The 22,677-nt window shown below is 55.3% G+C and overlaps 1 protein-coding gene across 1 annotated transcript; it reads left to right on the forward strand.

Moving 5' to 3' along the window:
* Positions 1 to 394: 394 nt before the first annotated feature.
* Cbx4 (chromobox 4) lies at positions 395 to 6,451 on the forward strand. The gene is made up of 5 exons (XM_004639514.2): positions 395 to 606; positions 741 to 784; positions 1,900 to 1,965; positions 4,022 to 4,088; positions 4,257 to 6,451. The coding sequence occupies exons 1-5, from the start codon at positions 538 to 540 to the stop codon at positions 5,667 to 5,669; spliced, it is 1,659 nt and encodes a 552-aa protein (XP_004639571.1). The 5' UTR covers positions 395 to 537; the 3' UTR covers positions 5,670 to 6,451.
* The last annotated feature ends 16,226 nt before the right edge of the window (positions 6,452 to 22,677 follow it).

Here is a 22,677-nt window from a genome sequence, read left to right on the forward strand (position 1 = left end):
GGGTCCCCGGGCCGTGCACACTGGGAAAGGCCGGCGGGCGGTGGGGGGCCCGGGCATCGAGCCGGCCCTGCCGGCACACCTCCCCTCACGGGCCCCGCTCCCTCCCCAGCTCCCTCTCCAGGCCCGCCGATCCCTCCCCCGCACCTCCCCGGCCCTTGCCTCTGCCCGGCCCCCTCCCGCGCCCGGCCTCCTCCCCCGCCGCCAGGGCCCGGGGCCTCCGGTAGGCCCGGCTGCGCCAATCCGCGCCGCGGCCCGCCCCCTGACGCCGAGCTGGCCCAGCGAGGCCCCGCCCGCTGACGTCCGGGATTTGCATGAGTTCTTGTGCAGCCGCGGCCCGGGCTCAGTTGTCTGAGCGAGCGCGAGCTGGAAACCGGGTGGGCGCGGGCAGCAGCGGCCGGAGGGGCGGTGCGGGGTGGTGCGGAACTGTGCGGGGCGGGCGGCGGGACGCCTAGCCCGGGTCGCAGCTGGGTGCCGGCGGGAGCCAGCAGTGTGTGCAGCCGTGCCGGCCCCCGCGCCCCGGCGCGCCCGGGTTCGGCCATGGAGCTACCAGCTGTTGGTGAGCACGTCTTCGCGGTGGAGAGCATCGAGAAGAAGCGAATCCGCAAGGTAGGGTGGCGCAGGGGCGACGGCGAGGGAGCAGCGACCGGAGCAGCCCGCGAGAGGCGGGGAGGGGGTGGGGAGGCTGCGGGCCGGAGCCGGGGATCCCGCGGAAGCTGATGGAGTGCTGTCTCTTCCCCCAGGGCAGAGTGGAGTATCTGGTGAAATGGAGAGGCTGGTCCCCCAAGTAAGTGGCGGCGGGGGCGGCGGCCGGGTGCAGCGGCGCGGGGCGCCGGGTGGCCGGACCCGCCGAGCTGGTGGGGTGGTGGGGGAGCGGACGGGAGGCGGGGTGGAGGTGGGTGGAGGGGGGGTGGGGAAGTCGGTGGCAGGCACTGGGAAGCCGAGCCGCCGAGCCCGAGCCGGGCGCCCTGTGTTGTGCTCCGCTCTCCGGGAAATGCCATCACTAATTTATGCACTAAAAGGAGCCGGAGGAGCTGGAGAGACGCGGGGCCGAGCCGGGGAGGCCGGCGGAGGGAGGGAGGGCGCAGGCACTGACTGATGTGCAGCAGAAAATGGCTCCTTTCCCCTTTCCCTCCACCGAACGGCTCCATATTGCAAAACCAAAAAAAAAAAAAAAATTAAAAAGCGACGAAAATGCAATTGTGTGCCTTCTACCTCCTAGTGGTGCAGAGAGGGGACGAAAAAAAGCAGAAAATGTTGGGAACTGTCACTGCGGCGCTTTTGGTGGGGAATTTTTTTCTTTAATTTGAAATGCGAAGGCACCGGATGGAGACACGCGCAGGCACACGCACACACACACTCACACACACAGAGAGAGGCATATTTTTGTGTTGCTGAGTATCTGGGGGTTGCTTGCCTGTGACAGCGGGCTCCTGGACGGCGAGGGGGTGTGGGGGGGCCGCTGGGCTGTCGGTTATCGGATTAGGGGTCAAATGCAGAACGGCTGAAACCCTCGCGAAGACTCCGGGCTGGGGAGAGGAGGAGGGGTACTGCGACTTTGCATTTTGGCTGCTTTGCACGCAGGGTTCCTGGTGAGCAAAGTGGCTTTGGAACATGTCGCAGTAACATGCTTAAAATTCTTGACAAATGCAAAATAAACTGCTAGTTTCATTTTCCTTACCCCTCCCCTTTCTTCCTGTCCTGTGTGTTTATTTTGACTTGGGGGAGGCAGTGTTTCAGGGACTGTGTGTCAGGCCTGCAGAAATCTACCCTCCACATCCACAGTGAAATGGTTTTCCGTTCATGAAGACAGAATAGGGCCTTATGTCATTCCCCTCCTGGAGGCCGCAAAGCTGGCTTGGTGTTTTTTTACCCATGTCCCCCTCCCTTTTCCTTTGCAAGATATAACACGTGGGAACCCGAGGAGAACATCCTGGATCCCCGGCTGCTGATCGCCTTCCAGAACAGGTGAGCATCCCCCTGCAGCCACTGCCCGCTCAGTGACCCTATATGGGAATGGAAAGTGGGCGAAGCAGCAGTAGGAAAGGGGGATAAGGACTAGTGAGAGCCGCCCCCCACCGTGGGGCCTGGACAGCCAAGGCTGCAGCCTCTCTAACCAGTGTCCTTGGCAGTTAGTGTAACTTGGGAGTGGGGGCGGGGCAAGGCCCTGGAAGACAAGTCTTGTGTTTTGGGGGAAACTGGGAAGGGGGGGCCTGCAGCTGCCCTGAGAACTTCGGGCTTTGCCTGTCCCACTCATGCCCTCCCACAACTGTATAGCCCCACCCCTGGAGCCTAGGTGTTGCTTTCCTGCAGCCACTGGCCGCTTGGCACCAGCACCTCGCAGGGCAGCTCCAAAGGAGCTGGGGTTGTGAAACTGCCAGGACGTCATGGAACTGAATTTAACCTGTTGATGGCTCAAGAAGAGTTGGCAAGGCCTTAAACCCACACCCTCACCTCCTCTAGAGAGGCAGGGGATGGCAAGGGATAGATGCTGTTTAAAGTCCTGTGCCCTTCATGACTGTGCTGGGCTCTTTGATGGGCAAGGCCTCCATTAGGGCAGGGAGAAGTTGGCCCAAGGGGATGGGGTGAGTGCTGCCTGGTGGTGGAAGAGGGGAATCATCCTTTGGGGCATAGATGCTTGTCACACTGCAGCTGGACGCGCCCTCGGTGGCTGTGGTTCTGTTTTGGAGAAGACAGAGTGCAGGGCATGGTGGGGAGGAGCAGCAGCGGCCCTCGGACTTCGGCCACCCCATGGCCTCCTCCCGCCCCCCTTTTTATTTTGTATTATTTCCTGTGGCTAGTTTGGCGCTAAAACTAATAAACTAGACCCTCTGAGGTAGCCCCTGGTGGGGAAGTTGCTCTCCTGCGACACAGGGGGGCGCCGGTCCTGGATCCTGCCCGACTCCACCTGGGAGTTCAACATGCTGTAACCATGTCAGCGGCTGATGCCATGTTGCATAATGGGTCCCTGAAGAATTAAAACGCAGGCTGTTGCAATGCCACGCAATTTTGGAGTCAGTCCCCTGCTTGGGCCCCAGGGCATGGCAGGACTCTCCTGGGTTACTGCAGGGGCAGTGGGGTATGGTGGTGCCAAGGGCTGCTAGAGAGTGAGCCCCTGTCTCAAGAATGGGCTGCAACTTTGGCATTCTGGAAGGTACTTACCCCCTTCTATAGAGTACTCAACAGTGCCTGGGATAATCGGTCCTCAGGTAGGTCAACCTTTGGCTAATGTGAAGGTGGAGTCTAGAGGCTGTAGTAACCTGATGTCCCCGCCCATGGACTTTATTAATTAGGAAATCTAGACGTGTAGATCTGGCTCCAACAAGCTGGCTGTGCTCGGCGCTACCCCGCCCCGCCCACCAGCTCAGCTTGGGCGGTGCCGGTGCCTGGGAGGGTTCACCAGGTGGCTGAGAACCTGGTCAGACTCTGGCCGCAGGGGCCGGCCCCCAATCCCAGCCTCAACTCCTAATTGGCTCATTTGCCGCTGTGTAAACAAGGGCGCAGCCCCTCCCCCTGTTTAGTGCCTGACCTTTTAAGAAAACCAGGCCTATCTTCTGCGGCTGCGGCTCTCGTTATCTGAATCTTAATGAGGTCGTTAGCATCCCGTGCTTCAAGTGGGAAGGGATGAGGTCGGGTGCTCACCCGACTTGGGTTGCCCCTATTCCCTGGACCCCGTGCCCACTCTACTCAGAGACACTAGTCCAAGGGGGTATGGTGGGGCCGCCCTTCTTCCGGATCCATCTCTGGGAGCTGCAGGCCTCCCAGGCATAGAGCCTGAGTTAATGTGACAATTCAGATGAATCAGAGGTGGGAGCCCCTTGCAGAGGACTTTTGGGTAGATGAGGTGTGGTGCCAGCTTAAAAGGGGTTGCAGCTGGAATGTCACAGTGATGGACCTGCACCTGCCACTACCCTTTAAGGCCTCTACATCCTGCTGGCCGCTGCCTTAAACTAGAGGCGTGGCATCACTGAAGATTGGGAAGGTAACCTCAAGGCTAATTATGCTGCCTCTGTTCTGTCCCCAGGGAACGGCAAGAGCAGCTGATGGGATATCGGAAAAGAGGGCCGAAGCCCAAGCCACTGGTGGTGCAGGTGAATACTCATGGTTGCCCCGGGAACCCCTCCAGCCTTTCCCAGTTCCTCTACCCCCCAAACCCTGTGCCTGTGAAGCAGCGGTGGACCCCATGCATCTGGGGGATTGCCAATGCTCCTGGAGCTCAGTGGGGCCGATCTTCTCCCTCGTCCCACTTCCTCCCCCAGGTACCTACCTTCGCCCGTCGCTCCAATGTCCTGACGGGGCTCCAGGACTCTTCAGCTGAAAACCGCTCCAAGCTGGAACTGAGCACGCAGGGCAAGGGTCAGGGCCACCAGTACGAGCTCAACAGCAAAAAACACCACCAGTACCAGCCGCACAGCAAGGAGAGAGCAGGCAAGCCCCCACCACCGGGCAAGAGTGGCAAGTACTACTACCAGCTGAACAGCAAGAAGCACCACCCCTACCAGCCGGACCCCAAGATGTATGACCTGCAGTACCAGGGTGGCCACAAGGAGGCGCCCAGCCCCACCTGCCCGGACCTGGGAGCCAAGGGCCACCCTCCTGACAAGTGGGCCCATGGTGCAGCGGCCAAGGGCTACCTGGGGGCTGTGAAACCTCTGGCTGGGGCAGCGGGGGCTCCAGGCAAGGGCTCCGAGAAGGGGCCCCCTAACGGAATGACACCGGCCCCCAAAGAGGCGGTGACAGGCAATGGTATTGGGGGCAAGATGAAGATAGTCAAGAATAAGAACAAGAACGGACGCATCGTGATCGTGATGAGCAAGTACATGGAAAACGGCATGCAGGCGGTGAAGATCAAGTCAGGCGAGGCAGCAGACGGAGAGGCGCGCTCCCCCAGCCACAAGAAGCGCCCTCCGGAGGAGCGTCACCCCCCAGCGGACAGGACTTTTAAAAAGACTGCAGGCAGTTCTGAGGAGAAGAAGACGGACCCGCCCTGCAAGAGGCGAGAGGAGGAGGCACCAAGCACTGGGGACCCGCAGCCCCAGGACACCAGTTCCCGAAAGCTCTCCCCGACTAAAGAGGCCTTCACGGAGCAGCCTTTGCAGCTCACCACCAAGCCGGACCTGCTGACCTGGGACTCGGCCCGGGGCACGCACCCGCCCACCCATCACCATCACCACCACCACCATCACCACCATCACCACACTATGGGTCTCAACCTCTCCCACGCGCGCAAACGCTGCCTCTCTGAGACCCACAGTGAGCGGGAGCCCTGCAAGAAGCGGCTGACTGCACGCAGCATCAGCACACCAACCTGCCTGGGAGCTAGCCCCGCTGCTGAGCGCCCTGCTGCAGACCTGCCACCCGCTGCTGCTGCATTGCCACAACCTGAGGTCATCCTGCTGGACTCTGACCTAGATGAGCCCATAGACTTGCGCTGCGTCAAGACGCGCAGCGAGTCGGAGCCACCCAGCTCCCTCATGGTGAAGCCAGAGGTGCCAGCGACAGCAGCGGTGGTGCTAGCGCCGGTGACAGCGGCAGAGAAGCCTCCGGCTGAGGCCCAGGACGAACCCACAGAGCCGCTGAGCGAGTTCAAGCCCTTCTTTGGAAATATAATTATCACCGACGTCACCGCGAACTGCCTCACTGTCACGTTCAAGGAGTATGTGACAGTGTAGCCAGGGGCATCGGAAGGGGACGCTCTTCAGGACAGGGAACAGCCCTGGAAGCCTGGGGACTCCCCTCTCCCCTGCAGGAGCTGTGGCAGCCCCAGACAAGGGAGGACAGCACAGCGTGTTGGCCCAGGCCACCCGCGGCCATCCGATGTCTGCAGAGGTACCCGCCAGGGCCTGTCTCCTTCCACTAGGTGCCTGCGTTCTGCCCCTGCCCCTTCCCCATGCGAGACGAGAGTGTGCCCTCCCCGCGGACCTCCGGAATTGGCCCGGCAACCGCGTTGAGGTCTCAGAGTTATAGTATTATATTTTAACCGTGCTAACTTGTCAAGTGCTGACTCTACTCCCGTTTGTACGTGGTGTTATTATTGAAATGTATTGTTTGAGCTCAAAAGGCCCGACCATCCCCAGTCGGACTGATATATATATATTTATTTGTAGGTATTTATATATTGAAATATAAAAACCTAGATTTATGGAGTTTCCTCTAGATCATGTTATATTCTATATCAGACAAACTATTTTCTGTTGACCTTTCTTCCCCTTCATTCAGTATTTCAGTTGATTTCATTTCCTCTCCTCCAGGAACTGCAATACCAGTAACCTTGGTATATATTTTTTGATACTGTACACATGGATGTGTTGTTTCTATGTGCAAAAAAAAAAAAAAAGTTTGTTAAAAGGATAAACGAGCTCTCTAGAACCTGCTGCTACTAGAAATGTCTAAACTATAAGCTTCCAATTATTACCTGCTTGAATGTAAATATTAAATGGAGATGTTGAAGGTGCACTTTTACTGTTCAGAGAAAAGCGCAGAGGGAACTTCGGAGGTTGGGAGAAGCAATCAGACCCCGGCCCCTTTCCCACTCCACATCCGTATCTGGGAAGAATCCCACTGCGTCCTCGACTATTCGGCTAAACCTCTTTGAGCTGTACTGGAGCTGCGCCCAGCCCTAGGATAACCCCACTGGAGGAAAGGAAGGGTCAAGAGAGGCGCTCAACTAGAAAGGGAATTGGGGGGGTACCCGAGCCACCCTAGTGTCCTGGGCTTTCTGGATGGTGTTGCCCACCACGCTGGCAATCACTGGGCGCTGGTGGCTGAGGAAGGGGGATGAGAGGTGGATGGGGCTGTCTCCCTCCCCATGAGTGCTGCAGGAAACTGCTGACCTTTGTCCTCACCCCCACCCTGGGGTGCCACACAGGGCGAAGATCCTGGCGAGTGCAACGTTACTTATTACTTCCCTGCAGGTAGGGAAGGTTCCGCAGAGAGAGACCCCCACCCTCTCGGTTGTACCCTGCTGGCTTCATCCGCCCCGCCCCGCCCCGCCCCTCCGAGGAAGCGGCTGAGGCTTTCTCTGCCAAGCTGTCCCCGGAAACCACCCGACCCGAGGCTCCGGCAGGCTGCTAGCTGCGACCGAAAGAGCGCACGGTGGAGAAGGCGGAGTTGGGGGGGTGCCTCCTGAGGGAAGAATGGGGAAGGGGTAGAGGACAGCGAGCAAGGCCTTCCACCCGTGCTTCCTTAGTCGCGAATGATCTCGTATTCCTTGCTGACCTCCCCTTAGAGTGCCAGGGCCCAGGCATTTAGTGTAGCAGGCAAGGAAAGGGTTAAAGGCCTGTGTGGCTGAGGGGTGCGGCTCTGAGAGCCAGGCGGCCGTGACCCGCTTTCTACAGACACTGCGATCTTTCTCCAGGCCCGGTCACCCAGCAGGGATGGGGACCTGGTGGGCGCGCCGCTACGAGTCTCCAAAGCGCCTGTCTGCTGACCTAGGACTGATGGGGCCCTTCTGTGTGGGGCGCCAGGGCGGAAGTAGCCCATTTGATTAAGATCGGATAGGGGCTTCCTAGAGGAGCAGAGTTAGGAAGGCAGTCGACGGGATGGGGAGGAAAGCTGGGAGCCTGGTGTGCACAGAGTGGCCAGTGTTGGCTGTAGGCCACCAGCGGCTGGATGTGGGGGAGGGGAGGCTGGCGGGAGAGGAGGAAGGAGGGGAGGGAAGACGCACTTTATATAAAAAGCCTTTAGGAATGTCTAACCCTGGCTTTGGTGAATTGTCCCTACCATCACAGCCCTCACCCCATTTCCCTTCAGTTAAACATGCCCCTACCCCTCCGTGTAAAAGTGCCCCTTGCCACTCTGCAAGTGGAAGAGGCTGTTAAGCTTCTGGCAGGCCTCCTGCCTGGCATTAGAACTGGCCCTGCCCTTAAGTGGCTGGCACACAAAGGCCCATGCCAGGCAGAGACCTCCATTCCCTATTTTTCTAATCGAGAACCCAAAGGTCCAGAATGCACAGGGAAGCCCCTGTTCAGGTCTACACACCAGGTCACTTGGGTGTGGGCTTGGCTCCTGCCAGTGGGGGAGGAGAAGTGGAGAACAGTACTCCCTGAGGGCAAGAAAGGAGTCCACTGACATTCCTGGAAAGGTATGGCTTGCAGACAGACGGTTAGATCCTGAGGGCTAGGCCTGGAAGCAGGGCTTTTGTGGGCCGGCCCTGGGCAGGGCCTTCCACCTACCTGCAGTCTGAAGGAAGATAAAGGGGAGGAGAAGCTAGCCCCAGGAGCTGTTGCGATGAGACTGCCAGGGCCTGGTGTCCAAGACTCCCGAGGTCCCAAGAGGGACATATCTGCTGAGCTCTGCAGGCATGCCAGGTGCCACCTGAACGCCTTGTTCTATGCAGGCCCCATAGGGACCGAGCTTCCTGTGGGACAAGTCCGAGATCCTATTGACCTGATAATTTGTCCAGAGCACGTGGCTGGTTGTGTGCTGATTCTGGAACCAAGCTGGTACAGAGAGCCACCTCAGGACTCATCCCCAGGGACTTGGCTCACAGGCCTTGGAAGACATGGTCAAGACACAAGATGGAGGTGCCTTGGAGGTAGACAGAGTCCAGAAGCCCCCGCTATTCTGGGTTCCTATGGTTTCTGCCTGGCACATCACAAATAAAGGATCACGGGGTGCTGGCAAGATGGCTCAGTGGTCTAAAGCACCTACATGGAACAAGCTTGGCAAAGCACAGGGACCACGGTTCGATCCCCCAGCACCACATGCCAGCCAGCCCCGCCCCCTGGTGGGCTGAGCTGGCCACATACACACACACACACACACACACACAATAAATAAATAAATTTAAAAAAAAAACAAAAACAAATAAAGGATCAGAAACCCTCCTTGAGCCCAAGTTCAAGGCAGAGAAGGAAAGTGGGAGTCTTGACCCTGCATGCTAGAACCAAATTTTTCTTTTCCTTTTTTTTTGGTTCAGTATTGGGGATTGAACTCAGGACCCTGATGCTTGCCAGGCAAGTGCTTATTCTACTGAGCTATCTCCCCAGCCCCCTAGAACCAAATTTTTGTCTTCTCCAAATGGATGTTTTTTTGTAAGACTAAGCCTCTAAGTCTCCTCAGGCACAGGCCAGAGCGACCCCACGCAAAGGGAGGAGCTACTAAGTTCCCTGCAAAGTCAGCATTCCTGCACCAACCCAGCCTCAGACTACAGCCTGGTCTCCCCCCACCTGGTCCCATCTCAGCTGGCTTTCAGAAGAGCCAAGTCCAGCCCATCAATGCCTACTGTATGCGGAGGGGGAGGGGAGAGTGTGAGAAGGGGTAGAAATCCACAAACCTGGGGTGCTTTGGTTGCTGATGGCAGATAAAAACCAAAAGTTCCTGGTTAAAATTGAATTTCAGATGCACGATATTTTAGTAAGTGTATATCCTATGAAATATTTGAGACATACATTTGAAAAAGGAAAGAGAATGAATGCATTATTCAGATGAAATCCAAATTTAGCTGGGGATCCTGGCAACTGTGTTTCAGGCCTGAAGAGTCACCATAGTCAGTGCCTGCCCACGAGGACCTTTCAGTCCCTCAGAAGAAACAGGCACAGAAAGCTGAGAACTACTAGTCCTGTATAAATGACCTTGTGCCCCCAGCAAAGGGTATAGAGTGGTTGCTGGGTGGTGAGGGAGTGGGCTGGGTGGGGTGGGAGTTCTCTGGGCCTGTGACACACAGAAACACAGAAGGAGGAGAAGATTAGCACAGGCCCTTTGTCTTTTGGCCCCTTTGGGGATCCTGGATTGAGGCGCTACCCATTCCTATCCACACCCAACAGCAGAATTCTAAATAAGAAGAGAAAGACAACAGATTTGGTTGCTGTGTTCCCTTCTCTTGACTCTAAAACCTTTACCTTTTGTGTGTGTGTGTGTGTGTGTGTGTGTGTGTGTGTGTGTGTGTGTGTGGTGGGTGTATGCTTCCTGGTTACCTTGAAAGCTGAGCCACCAGGCTCAGGAGGATGAACTGGGCTAAGAGATAGCCTCCAGCTTTTCTGGAAAACCCCTTGGATAAACACACAGGTTACGTTTTGTGCCCGGGAACATTAAATATACCAAGTCAGACCCAAATGTCCTCCAGCGGCTTCTGGCCTGCAGCCTTAGCTTGACCAAGGAACAGGCACACAGCAATGTTTACCTCGGAGTCACTGTCCTTGCTCACCTCCTCTCTCTACCACCTCGGCATGAGGGCCTCAGTCACTGTTGGGTAGATTATTTATGTCCCTAGGACCGTAGACTCAGCCCCTCCAGTTTTCCTGGAAGGCTGAGAATGACATTGGGACAGAAGAGAGGACAAGGTACAGACAAGCAAGACTGTGCTGGGACAAAACCAAATCCTCGAGCTTTTGGAAGCGAATTTATTATATGATCCTCTGTGTGTGAGCTGCTCATCTGAGGAGGAAACTATCTTAAAGGCTATTATTCTTGGATACAGGTCCCAACTTCCTGCCAACCACTACCGCAGAGCCCCGCCCCTCCCCCACCTCCCTCCTCCCCCCCTTCCCTCCCTTCCCAGTTAATGATAACAGTTTAACATTAATTGCATGCCTATTATATGCCAGGCACTTTAGGGGGGATTATCTCATTTAATTCTCTCCTGTCCAGGAGGTAGGTTCTTTTACCCCTATTCTATGTATGAAGGGATGGTGGCTAACCTGTCCAGGGTTAAAGAGCCAGTTTATGGGTAAAGAGGCAAGCATTCCCTCGAGGAGTCCTGCTCCTGGCCTCCAGAGTTCTGAGGATCTTCAGAGGCCACACACTCCCAGTCTGTTTATACTATTCCAGCCTTTATGGGGCCCTGTTCTGCGCAACTAAGTAGTTCACTGTGTTTACCATCCCCAACTTCCACCCACCCACTGTCAGGTGCACAGTGCTGCGTATTTTGGTGTGTTGATCTCTGGTCTTCCGTAGGCACGGCCCTGGGCTCCTGGAAGGTTGGGCTCTCATGGCACGTGCAGTTCTCCAGTAGAGACCTGGGAATCTGACGCTTCGCGTATGTTTGTGAGTATGTGTGCCACGTCCTGTGTGTCCACAGGCATATCTGAGTGGGGCTTTGAGACAGTGACTCTGCTTCCTGCGCTGCAAGCCGCTGACATCATCCACCAACCTGGGGCTCAGCACTGCCCCGGGGGCCCCATGTTTGGCAGCTCAGCTCCACTCAGCCACAAGGATGCTCCCTTTGTCCCTGCCAGGAGCCTTGCGCGGACACGCGGCTCAGCTGCTCTGGGGTCCTGCCGCCCCCTTGCTCCTCCACCTGATCCATTTGTGAGACTTTCAGGGGACTCCGGGTAATTATGCAGTAATTGAATTTAGGGAAACAGACCCTAAGGATAAGTCCTGGAGTACATTCCAGGCAGACTCCTGGCTTAATTTCTGTATCAGCCAGGAGGCCTGTCACATGTTTCCCAACAGCAGGGCACCCACCTCATCTTGTGAACCTACTTTTCGTGTGGCTCAGGATGGTGGCAATGTTGGCATACCTTCTTTTGTTCTCCGATTTGGTCTTCACATGTGCTGCATGCGTGGTAACACCAGGCACATAGGAAGAGCCTGCTAAATGTCTCCTGTGGTTATTATTTCTCTTAACCAGTTTCTGCAGTTTTCCAAATCTGGGTTGAGGCATGCTTGAAAGATGTTTCAGATATGTGCCCGTGTGTATGTGTGTGTGTCTAGGGCTGCCTCATGGGGACAGCTCTCACTTTTGCCCAGGTGAAGACCCTTTCCAATGTACCCTGCAGTTTACTATTGCCAATAACTGGCCCCAGAGCCTTTCAACCTGCGCCAGGTGTCGCCTAAACCCCCCTGGATTTCCTCCTTTTCCTGTTTCATCTGAGAAATTCTTCACTAATTCCATGGTATCTGGTTTCTCATTGTTTCTCTCTGCTTCAGACGCCTTCTCGAGGTGGGCTTTCAAAAGGTGTGTCTAATGCTCTGGGATTTCCAAAATGACACCAGCTCCACACTCACTCCCACCACCATCCTGGAAAACCTCTTAAGAGAGGTCGCTCGGGCTGTCAGAGGAGATAAGCACATGCCTGTCCCATAGTCAGAGAGTGGGCCTGGGTGGTCACCTCTGTCCTGCAGAGCAGCGGCCACCCTGGGAGAGGTGGGCCAGTGGGGTGAGGCTATAACACAAGGACGATGTGACAGTCACAAAATTAGGGTGAGCCAGCTACTCTTTGTTACATTATGTGCCATTAGGGCTCAAGGACACAGAAAAGGCAGGCCAGAGCAAGGAGGCCTGGGCCCAGCCAGAGCAACCCGAGGACCATGGTTCTTCGCTGAGCCTTGAGCAGAGGTGGGGTTATGAAATCATAGAAAGTTAGGGGTGGGGAGGAAAACCCAGAAGCAGAACCCCTCCTGTGGACAGCAGAAGTGAGCATCCTGGGGGCTGTTTTTTTCCTCCTTTGTTTACGGTGTTCCTGGGGCTCCCACCAGCACCACAGAGGGGAGAGAAAGGGCTGGAAGAATCAGGGAGTCTCGGCCAGCTGTGCTCCCCTCTGGCTTCCAGGCATCTTCCTACCGTCACCGCTCCTGGCATTGAAAATTATTTATGTTTGCAAATTGCTTTTGACTCACATGAGTTATTCCTCTTGTCTGCCAACAGGTCTGGGGATGGGAGCGATTGAGCTTGCAAGCTAAGGATCCAAGGGAGATGGATGAGGGGGCAGTGAAGTGGAAGTCATGAGCCTTGGGATTCAGCCCTGACTCTGCCGGCGCCGGCCATTATGTCCCCTGCCTGGGCTTTGGGTTGCTCCTCACCAGATGCCGTGTGAGCTCCCTGGGCCTTTGTGGCCCTGACATTTGCTGGGCCCATGTCACCCGAAGGGGTACTGCAGAGGGTGGCACTGGTTTCCTTGCTATTCCTTACCCTGTGCCAGGCCATCCCTGCTGCTGTGGAGTTCAAGACAGCCAAAGGTGCTGCCCAGCACTAGCCTAGCAGGAAGAACAAGCCAGGTGGCCAGGCATATTCTTTCCTTTGTCTTTTGCTTCATGCTGGTCCTTAGTGATGTTTTATTCCATAAATAAAGACAGATGTCTACAGAGGAAGCAGAAGGGTGGAAAGACTCTGGGGCTGGATTGGAAAGAAACAAACATGCCACATAGTCATCATTGCCCCTGACTGAGGCCCAAACAGGAGCACGCACGAGGGTGAATGAGCAGCCTGGGCTTCCAGAAGGGAAGGGCTGGCCCACTGCTGGCATACTTGGGCTCCTGAAAGCCCACAGAAAAGGCAGTCATAGAGTTTCTCCTCCAAGCCCCTCAAGCTACAGCTAGGGAGCTGAGCTCCCAAAAGACCAAAGCACATATCAAAGTGAATTAGTGTTTTCATGTAAGAGAGATCATTCCCTCTGTGCACGAGTGCCCAGGAATAGTGTTTACCAGTTTGCCTGCTATATGACTGCTTATATTGATAGGAGTGATGCCAACATAATTCAAAGTCCAGCGCTGTAGCGGTGAGCACATGGTCATGCACAGCTGGTGGAGTCCGGGCTGTGGTTTGGAATCTGACCTGAAGAGCTGACCCATGGGCCTGGCTGCCTCCAACCTAGTGACCACCAGTCGTGGACGAAGGCCTCACTGGGTCCAGTGGTTCTCCAAGGTGGAAAGAAACCTTCCAACCTCAAAGTTTTGAGTTGGCTCTGCCTGTCTTGGCAGAAGGATAGTATTTACCCAACGCTGGCCAAACCACAGTGAGTCTCAGCCCCTGGACTAGAGGGGTTTTGGGGTCCAGGTGCCCTTCTGTGGAAGGGGATTGATGGCTGGGCTAAAGGGGCCTGGAAGAGGAGCTTTCCTCCAACATCCTTGCTCTGGCAGCCCATCTTTCCCCTGCATCTGGAGATGAGACTCTAGGACTGAAACCCCACCTTGGGTAGATGTGGTACTACCAAGGTTATGTCTTCAAAGGGCTCTATGCTCATTGCCCTTTAATTCTTCATAGCAAAGAAGCACAAACCAGGGGATACATCTATGACAATGACTGGCTGTGGATTAAACTATGGTTTGTCTAAGTGGCTCTTGCTCTCTGGACAAATCAGCATTTTAGAGAGACCCACAAGAGATGAGACAGGACCAAAACAAAGGGAGGAGGCAGTAGTCAAGAGGAGAACAAAGCAAGCAGCCAGGCATGGCGGTGCATACCTGTCATCCCAGCACTCTAGGAGGCTGAGGTAGGAGCACTGCAAGTTTGAGCCTAGCTTGGGCTATTTATTGTTTTTGAGACACGGTCTCACTCTGTAATTCAGGCTGATGTTAAATTCACTATGTAGCCCAGGCTGGCCTCAAACTTATAGTGATCCTCCTGCCTCAGCCTCCTCAGTGCTAGGCTTACAGGTGGGCACCACCATGCCTGGCCTCAGCCTGGCCAATTTAGCAATATGGTGAGATCTTATCTCAAAATAAATAATAAAAGAAGGGCTGAGGATGTAGTTCAATACTGTGACCTTGAATTCCATCCTGTGATGAAGGAAGGAAGGAAGAAGAAGGAGGGAGGGAGGGAGAGAGAGAGGGAGAGAGAGAGAGAGAGAGAGAGAGAGAGAGAGAGAGAGAGAGAGAGAACATTGCACAGCAATTAACCACTAGGAAGAATGTATACAATGTGTTAATTATTGAAACTGTCCTACCAATTTGGTTTGAAACTATCTCATTGCTATTTGTTTCTCAATAAAATTATGGAAATAAAAAATTAAAAAAAAAAAAAAGAAAGAAGGAGCTAGCAGATCAAGGGGGCAGAGGGAAAGAAAGAGAAAGAAAGAAATATGAGACAGGGACAAGGGAGGAACTTGCTCCCAATAGAACCAGAGGGACAGAAGCAAATAACAGACCAAAATCATCGAGAAGGGGAAATACAAAGGCCAAACCATAGCTGGGAGAAACAGATTTTAAAAAAGAAAAACCAGAGGCCGGTGAGATAGCTCAGTGGTCTAAAGCACTTGTTTAGGCAAGCTTAGGCAAAGTGCAGGGACCACGACTGGATCCCGGCCTTCCTGCTGGAAGTGTGTAGCTGGGATCTGGCCTCAGCAAGCTTCAGAAGTCAGGAGCACAGGGACAGGCAGAGGCCCCGCCCCAGGGTGGAGGAGACGAAAGAGACAGGATGCTGATGTGGTTTGCAATGCTCTTAGAAAACAGAAATCAAAAAAAAAACAAAAAAACACTGAGGAATTGACAAAATTTGAGTACAGACTGCAGACTAGACAATACACTATAATGATAGGTAGACTGGCAGAGGTAAGCACTCTGATTCTGCTAACTGCTATGGGAAAGAGGAGGCCTTGTTCATAGGGACAGCTCTGTTCTACAGTACTGAGGGATAAAAAGGCTCAAGATGTCAAATTCACTCTCAGCTCAGAAAAAGAGGGAAAAAGTCTTAGAGAGAGAGAGAGAGAACAACGTGAATGTACTCAAATAGTGAAACCTGTTTAAGAATATTTGAAAGTGGGGGGCTGGGGAGATCACACAGTAGAACAAGCGCTTGCCTAAGTTCAACCCCCAGTACCGCCAAAAAAGAAAAAAAAAGAATATTTGAAAGTGGGTTGGGAAGATAGCTCAGCGGTCTAAGCACCTGCCTGGCAAGCACAAGGACCCAAGTTCAATCCCTGGTATTGCATGCTGTGCAGACTCCAGAACCCTAGACACACTATACCCACCACTGAAACCAGGTATGGCAGTGCATGCCTGTGATCCCAACACTGGGCAGGGGGCAGGGGACTGAGACAGGAGGATCACTACAGGTCTGAGCAGGAATCAGAGCTGTTTAGCTCCGACAAATAAATAAATATAAAAGAATATTTGGAAGCGATTTACTAATCACGAAACTTTTCTGTAAGGTGGTAAAAATGCTGGGCTGATACTGAAAGAGGTCCTTGGAACTGTTGGTCCTGAGCTGGGGAGGACATTAAGAGTCTCCAGCTGGGCAAAGCTGGGATCATGGACTGCCACGGGAGCGGGATCTAAAGGCTACACACCCATTTTCCTGTCTTCTATTTTATTTTATTTATTTTTGGGGGGGATGGAACTCAGGATCTTGCACTTGCCAAGCAGGCACTTAGGCCACTGAACTATCTCCTCAGTCTCATCTTCCTGTGCTTTACCCTGTAACTTCAGCACAAATGAGCAAGGGTCCATGAGGATGGGGTGGCAAGGGGCTGCTGTGCACCAGGAGGGTCCCCACGCCCTGCAACCCAGCCTGACCCCTCTCACCACACAGCTGAGCCCAGCTTCTCTCTGGGCCAGGGAGGAAGCAGGATGTGGCACAAAAACCAAGGATTAGCGAGCCAGGCAAACCTGGCGGTGCGTGCCAGCTGCTGTGCCCTAGCCAGCTCTGTTCCCGGGGCCCCAGTGCTCCCCTCTGTTGGCTCTCCCTTTCTGTTTAGTCTCCTAAATGCCGCCTCTTGAGAGACGTTGCCCCTGACCATTAGCCTAAAGTAGATTCCATGTTATTACCCTGCTTCCCTTCTTTGGAGCAGGTGTCCTTATCTGAAATTATTTTGTTTGCTCGCCTGCCTCCCTGGGAGAATGTAAACACGATGAGAGAGTATGTCCTTGTTGTCCTTGAAAGTCCTGCCCATCACGCTGTTCTCAGCAACTAGAACTTGACTGGGGCTCCAGAGCTATTTATGGAGGGAAAGAGGGAAGGGAAGGAGAGAAGGAAGAGGAGGAGGAGGAGGAAGGAAAACGAAAGGATATCCTGCTCCATTTGGCAGTAGGATGGAGGTGACAGTTCCTGGCCCAGGGACATTTATTCAGAAATGGGCAGAGAACTCCCAGGGCTGTGCGAGTCCAGGGGACGCAGGCAGGAGTAGGGATGAGGGCCAGCAAGCAAGGGCTGCAGCCTACAGGCCCCCCTCAGCCCTGTGCCCAGGCTGGGCCACAAATCGCACATTCTTGCTTGGTGAGTCTGTCATTATTAGTTTATCAGGAAAGGGCAGATTAGAAGGGGTGAGTGATTTTGTTGTGATGAGCCCAGGTGTAAGGCTACCTCCAGATGGTGGCGTGGGCCCCAGAAAATCTTAGTCATGCTCCTGGTGAAGATTCCAAAACCAAAGCACACCTGGGCCCCAACTCCCCCCTCTCCACGCTGACCGCATTCTCTGTTCCCATTCTGATCATTGTGATCATGGGTCTGAGAATTACGCCTCTCTGTTTTCTCCCTCTCCCTCCCCTAAAGGCAAGGGGACAAAGTCAACAAAAACCATCCACAAACTTTGAGGGCTAGTGGCATGACCAGAGATGGGATGAATGGCACCTGCCAGCCCTCAAGGTGGGTGCAGCTCACAGTGCCGGGCTATGTGTGACATTTTGGAAACCCTGAGCAGTCCCTATCTGGGCCTGACCTAGTCTTCCTGGGAAGTGGCATGGAGGGGGCGGGATGCAACATGCCAAGCTTGCTGAAGGGCACATCCCATCCCAAGTGGAATTGATTCCTTCCACAACCCAATAATGCCCCAGGGGGAAGAAATTCACAGAAGGTCATGTCGAGGCACTCAAAGAAAGACTGATGTCAGGCTTCACCCATGATGTGGTCAGAAGATCTAAATCCTCATAAGTGTGGCAGGGAAAGATATCCCTCACCAATTCACCTGATTGGATCTTGGCTCTCGGCATCGAGAGCCACATTAACACTGGAAGCACTGGTGAGATCTCCTGATCTGCTCCTACTGCCAGCCAGCTGGGCAGATATATGAAACAATGCCTTCGACTGGGCCCAGCGGGTCCCTCACAAGGAAGCCATCTCCTTGTGTGATCCGTGCCTGGTGTTTTTCAATGGGTTGCTGACAAAAGAAGAGAACAACCTGTGACCTAGTGTCCCAAATTCTTGTCCTCAAGAAAATAGCAGGCAACGAGTCAAACCTATGAGTACTGCTTTCCAGAGTGGGCCTTCCAGAAGTACCTCCGCTGGAGGTGTGGGTGGCTGGCTTTGGCTTCTCCTTGCTCTAACTTGGAGCTCACTTGCTAGTTCTCTCGGCCTCTGGAAGACCAGGGAGAAGAAGTTGTCTTTTCTTTTTTTTTTTTTTTTGGTGGAACTGAGGATTGAACTCAGGTCCTTGCACTTGCCAGGAAAGCACTTATTCCACTGAGCCATCTCCCTAGTCCCAAAAGTTGTCTTTTCTAAGAAGCATAGTGCAAGGAAGCCTGAGTCCCTCCCTGGTCCCCGTAGCCACAGAACTGCACAGAAATTAACTAGGGTGGAAAAGTGCCATGGTCCCCAGTTCAGCTCCCATGAGGGAAAAAAGCTCCCAACAAGTGACTAGGTAGTGTCCAGGATTCCAGAATGTTCTGAGGGAGCCCTGTCTTTCCTGTCTCCCCACCCAATAAACTTGTCTCCCGCTGGTGGGGTGGCCCTATTTTTACCATCTTCCCCTGTAGCGCCGCACAGTGTCCAGGAGACCTGGGAACGTGCAGATCAAATGAGTAAACATCTCAGTGAGCACTGTTGCTTCAGGAAAGAGCCGAATCCTAGGCCAGTTTTGGAGTCCATGCTCAATGCAGGCAGATGAGGGAGGCCAGTTAGGCAAGAGGCAAATCTGTTCTAGTCCTGGCTGACAGCTGTCTGTCTGGGGCCCAAGGTACATACACCTGGCCTTGGGGTAGCCTCCAGGAGAGGCTGCAGACCACTTGCCTGCTCAGTAGATTTGGCACCTCACTTCTTGTCCTACCTAGTCCCTGAATATTTTGTGGGGAGGGCGCTAGGGAAGAGGAGAGGAAGTGAGCATTTTGTGCATGCCACGCAAGCACTCTTCCAACAAGCTACACCCTAGCCCTAGTCTTCTGTGAAGTCTCTCCAAATCACCGGTTAATGAGAGGATACTCATTTCACTCCTAGTCCTTCTTGTTTCCATGACTGTTCCACTAATGCTCCAGTTGTGGCCATAACCCTGTAAACTGAGCTTCCAGCCCTATAAATCCACAGCCAAGCCAGCCATGGTGGCAAACGCCTGTATTCCCAGCACTGTAGGAAGCTGAGGCAGGAGGATCACAAGTTCAAGCCCAGCTGGGCAACCTAAGGATTTAGTAAGACCCTGTCTGGAAATTAAAAAATAAGAAAGGCTGGCAATGTCCCTCAATGCGAAGGCCCTGGGTTAATCTCAGCTACCAGGAAAAAGAAAAAAACTTCCAGAGCCAGAAGGCCTACTTGGCCAGGCAACTCCTACCTGTCCTGTGCTCTGGCCCTAGCCCCCGAAGACCTCTGCTAAGGCCCGGACTAGCACCCAGCACATACCCCTTGACAGTATTTCTCTGGTTGTGAGACTCATAGTGTGTGTGGCTTCTTGATGACCCTCCTCGTCACTTCGAAGGACTCCAGGAGGGCAGAAGCCAGGTCTCCTCCACTCACAATACCCTGCCAAGCCTGGGCACCAGGGAGGGTGCTCAGGAAGGCTGCTGGATGAGACAGTGGAGGGTGGGTGGAAGACCAGCTATAATAAGAGGGAGCAGAAGTCATGGGGTAGTGGCCCATTCTCAGTGGCACAGTTGTCTGGACTCTTCTTTGTGCTCGTGACACAGGGAACTTCTTTGAACCCTTAGGGCTGGGCCTCAGGAGATTTTCACAGCTGTGATGGCACACAGCTCCATGAGACACTGTGGCAGACATCAAACCTCTCCTCCCTCGACTTGTGTCATTTCCCCATTATCTTGCTGTGTAGACAAGATGAACAAAGTCTAGAGATACGGAGGTCCTACAAGGCTGGCCTTCCAACCCAGAGGGAGGCATGCTCCCTTTGGCTTCTTCCCTGGAAACTTGCAACCTCCTAGGAGGGAGAGCCCCAGGGTATTCGGGTCAACCTCTCCCTAAACAGCAGTTCCCCCCTGGATTTCACAAGACCTAGTGGCTCCAGGGAGTCCCTGGGGTCCAGCTGGCTCTTTCAGCCCAGGGCAGTCCCAGTTGTTGGTGGCTCCACTTTAATCACTTGGAGTCCAACTTCCCCAGCAACTTCCATCTAGTTGTGCCCTTGGGTGGGGTCCAAGCTCACCAGGTGGCTGTGGCAGATGTAGTGTTGGCAGAAGCGACCCTTGGCCCTCACCCTGCCATGGCCTGTTCCACTTGACCTGTAGCTTCACCCTAGGCTCCTACACAACTCCCCCAAGGACCTAGGGAGGGAGACCAGCCCCTGCCCAACATGGGGAGTTGGAGCAGTTGCCTTTCCTTGTATGTCTATTTCACCCACCCCCACCTTGTTTTTTATGACTTTCAACCCAGCCTAGGAGTAAGCCAGCAGCTTTTACCAGTTGTAGAGAGGCAGACACATAGACAGTTTGCCTTAGTGCCTCCTCCCTAGGTTAAGGGGAAGGGGAACCATAGGAGCAGGATGGATTAGAAGCAAGCAGCCTGGTCAAGGAGGATGTCATACATTACTGGACTGCCTGGGAGTGTTACCTCCTTCTCTGGCCCCCTAAAATCTAGATGTGTAATTGCAAGGGAGTGGGGCTATGAGAAGAAGTGCTCTGGGCCGCATCTTGGCCCTAATAATTCCCCAAGACTGAACCCACAGGTCTCAGCTGGGCACCCAGAATCATTCCGGTTCCAACAGAGCCCCAGAGAATGGCATCCTCCAGCTGGGCACCCCTGCCTGCTCTCCCTTGGCCCAATCCAGTGAAACCTGCTGGCATGTGGCCATTTCCCCTCCTTACCCTGGCTGTTCTGCAGATCAGCACTAAGCCCCAGCCCCCGACCTGGTGAAGACTGGTGGAGATCTGGAGCAGCCAACTCACCCTGGACCATCACCCGGAATCCCAGGCTGGGCAGCCTGCACTGTGGTCACTAGGCAGAGGTTGGGATTTGAGCAGCTGGGAACTTTATCTACTAGAGAGTTCCCACCAAAGGGGACTTCTGGCTGTATAGGGGACATGCTGCTTTTCTGTAGCTATTTGGAGACTTGTTCACGTTTGCAACATATGCTCTAGCGGGCTTCTCCGCCACTTGCCCACCCTCCCACTGCTACCTAGCAGCAAGAGCGGGGCATACAGGCTGCCCGCACCTATTTTACTCCTCCCCCTCCCAAAGTTGTCTGCGGGAGCCTCAGTTTTATGAAGCCACTTTGTGTGATGTGACCCCACGCAGCCTCCCACACCGTCTTCTAATGGTCTGCCACTAGATTCCAGACTCCGCACAAGGTGCCACCGCTTGTCAGCGCCTCCAGGGCGGCCGGTGCCTCTGCAGGTGCGGTGCGCATTGGGCAATTGCGCGGTCAAAGGCGGGTTTGGGAAGGGAAGGACCCACGGGATCGGCCCGGAGGCCCTGGACAACTCTACACAGCGCAGGCCAGCCAGGCGGCGGAGAAGCCTGGCTCACCCCACCCTGGGAGCGGGCCCGAGGCTTGGGAAATGCGCGAAGTGGTCAGACTGGTTTCCGGAGCCCGGCTCAAAATCCACGCTGGCTGGCAGGAGTCGGTGCGGGCTGCGCTGCGCGCGGACGGAGGAGGAAAACCCCCCGGGTGGGGGGTTATCCGACCCACGCCAGCGACCCCAGGGAGTTAGAGGATGGCTGGGGTTAAGGTTGTGGAAAGCCAGCTTTCGGGCGTGAAACAAGCCCAGCCGTCCCCACCCCCACCGCTCCTAGGCGTTGGCTGAGCGCATTTGGAGGAGGGAGCTTCCGGGGGCCCACGGACTTTCAACCCAGCCTTCTGGGGGGCCGGGGTGGGAAAGCGTCTGCGCTGCTCTAGCCCGGCAAGTGGCCTTACGCCAGTCGCTTAAGTTCCCACTTCCAGATTCAGTCTCCTCATCTACCGCATGTCTTGTAGCCAGACACTCCTGGGAGCCTAGGCAGACTCCGGGGCACGTGGAGAAGGGCACGAGGGGGCCATACCTGGGGGCTGTGCCCCCACTCCCATTGGCAGTCCTGAGGAAAACCCTGGCGTTCCCACCCCACAGCCAGGCCCGCCGGGGATTTGGAGCTGGGAAGATGGAATATTGGGGAGCTAATTCCCTATCAGGGAGAAGCTCGACGCTTGGCACTTGACGTGTAGGCTGGCAGGCGCTAGGCTCTTGGGTGTTTGGGACTAAGGGAAGGGGTGCCTCGCTCAGCCTCCACAGGACATAGCTCTGGAGTAGGAACCCCAGGGACGTCGAGGGTAGAGGCTGGGCAGGCTGGGGGCCGGGGTAACAGCCCTGCCATCCAGAAAATGGAATGTAGAATTTCACCGTCTGCGGGGCTGGCCGGCAGGGAGGGGGCTCCGGAGCAGCTTCCGCCGCGGGAAAGAATGGGGGGCACGAGGTTGGCACTATGGGGTGGGGCGGAGGGGCTCCAGGACAGGTAACACCTCCATGCCTATTAGGGAGAAGGACCCTGAGCTGGAGGTGTCCGGCAGCTTCCCTGACGCCGGGCAGGACCCCTTGGCTCAGAGGCGGCTGGGCGCGGGCGCGGGCGCGGGCGCAGCCGGGAGAGCCGGTGTGGACGACAGCCCCGCGGGGCACTGGGCGCCGGCCGCTGCCCGCGTACCCCACCTCGGCTGGGCGCGCCGCCCCTGGGAGGAGCGGGCTGGGGTGCGGGCCCCAGGGCCCCGGGCGGCCCCGCGGGGTGGGCTGTGGGGGCCCCGCCGGCCCGCGCGGCTTTGTCTGCGCAGCTCTGCTTTGGGAAGGCGCCAGCCGGGGTACAAGATGGCGGGGAAAGGGTGGGATCGCGGCACTCGCCACGCGGAGCCGCCGCCTCTGCCCGCGCCGCCGCGGGGGCGGTACGGGCGCCCCAGCCTCCCTCCGCCC

This window comes from Octodon degus, unplaced genomic scaffold (genome assembly GCF_000260255.1).
Source record: "Octodon degus isolate 3935 unplaced genomic scaffold, OctDeg1.0 scaffold00112, whole genome shotgun sequence".
NCBI classification, from domain to species: Eukaryota; Metazoa; Chordata; class Mammalia; order Rodentia; family Octodontidae; genus Octodon; species Octodon degus.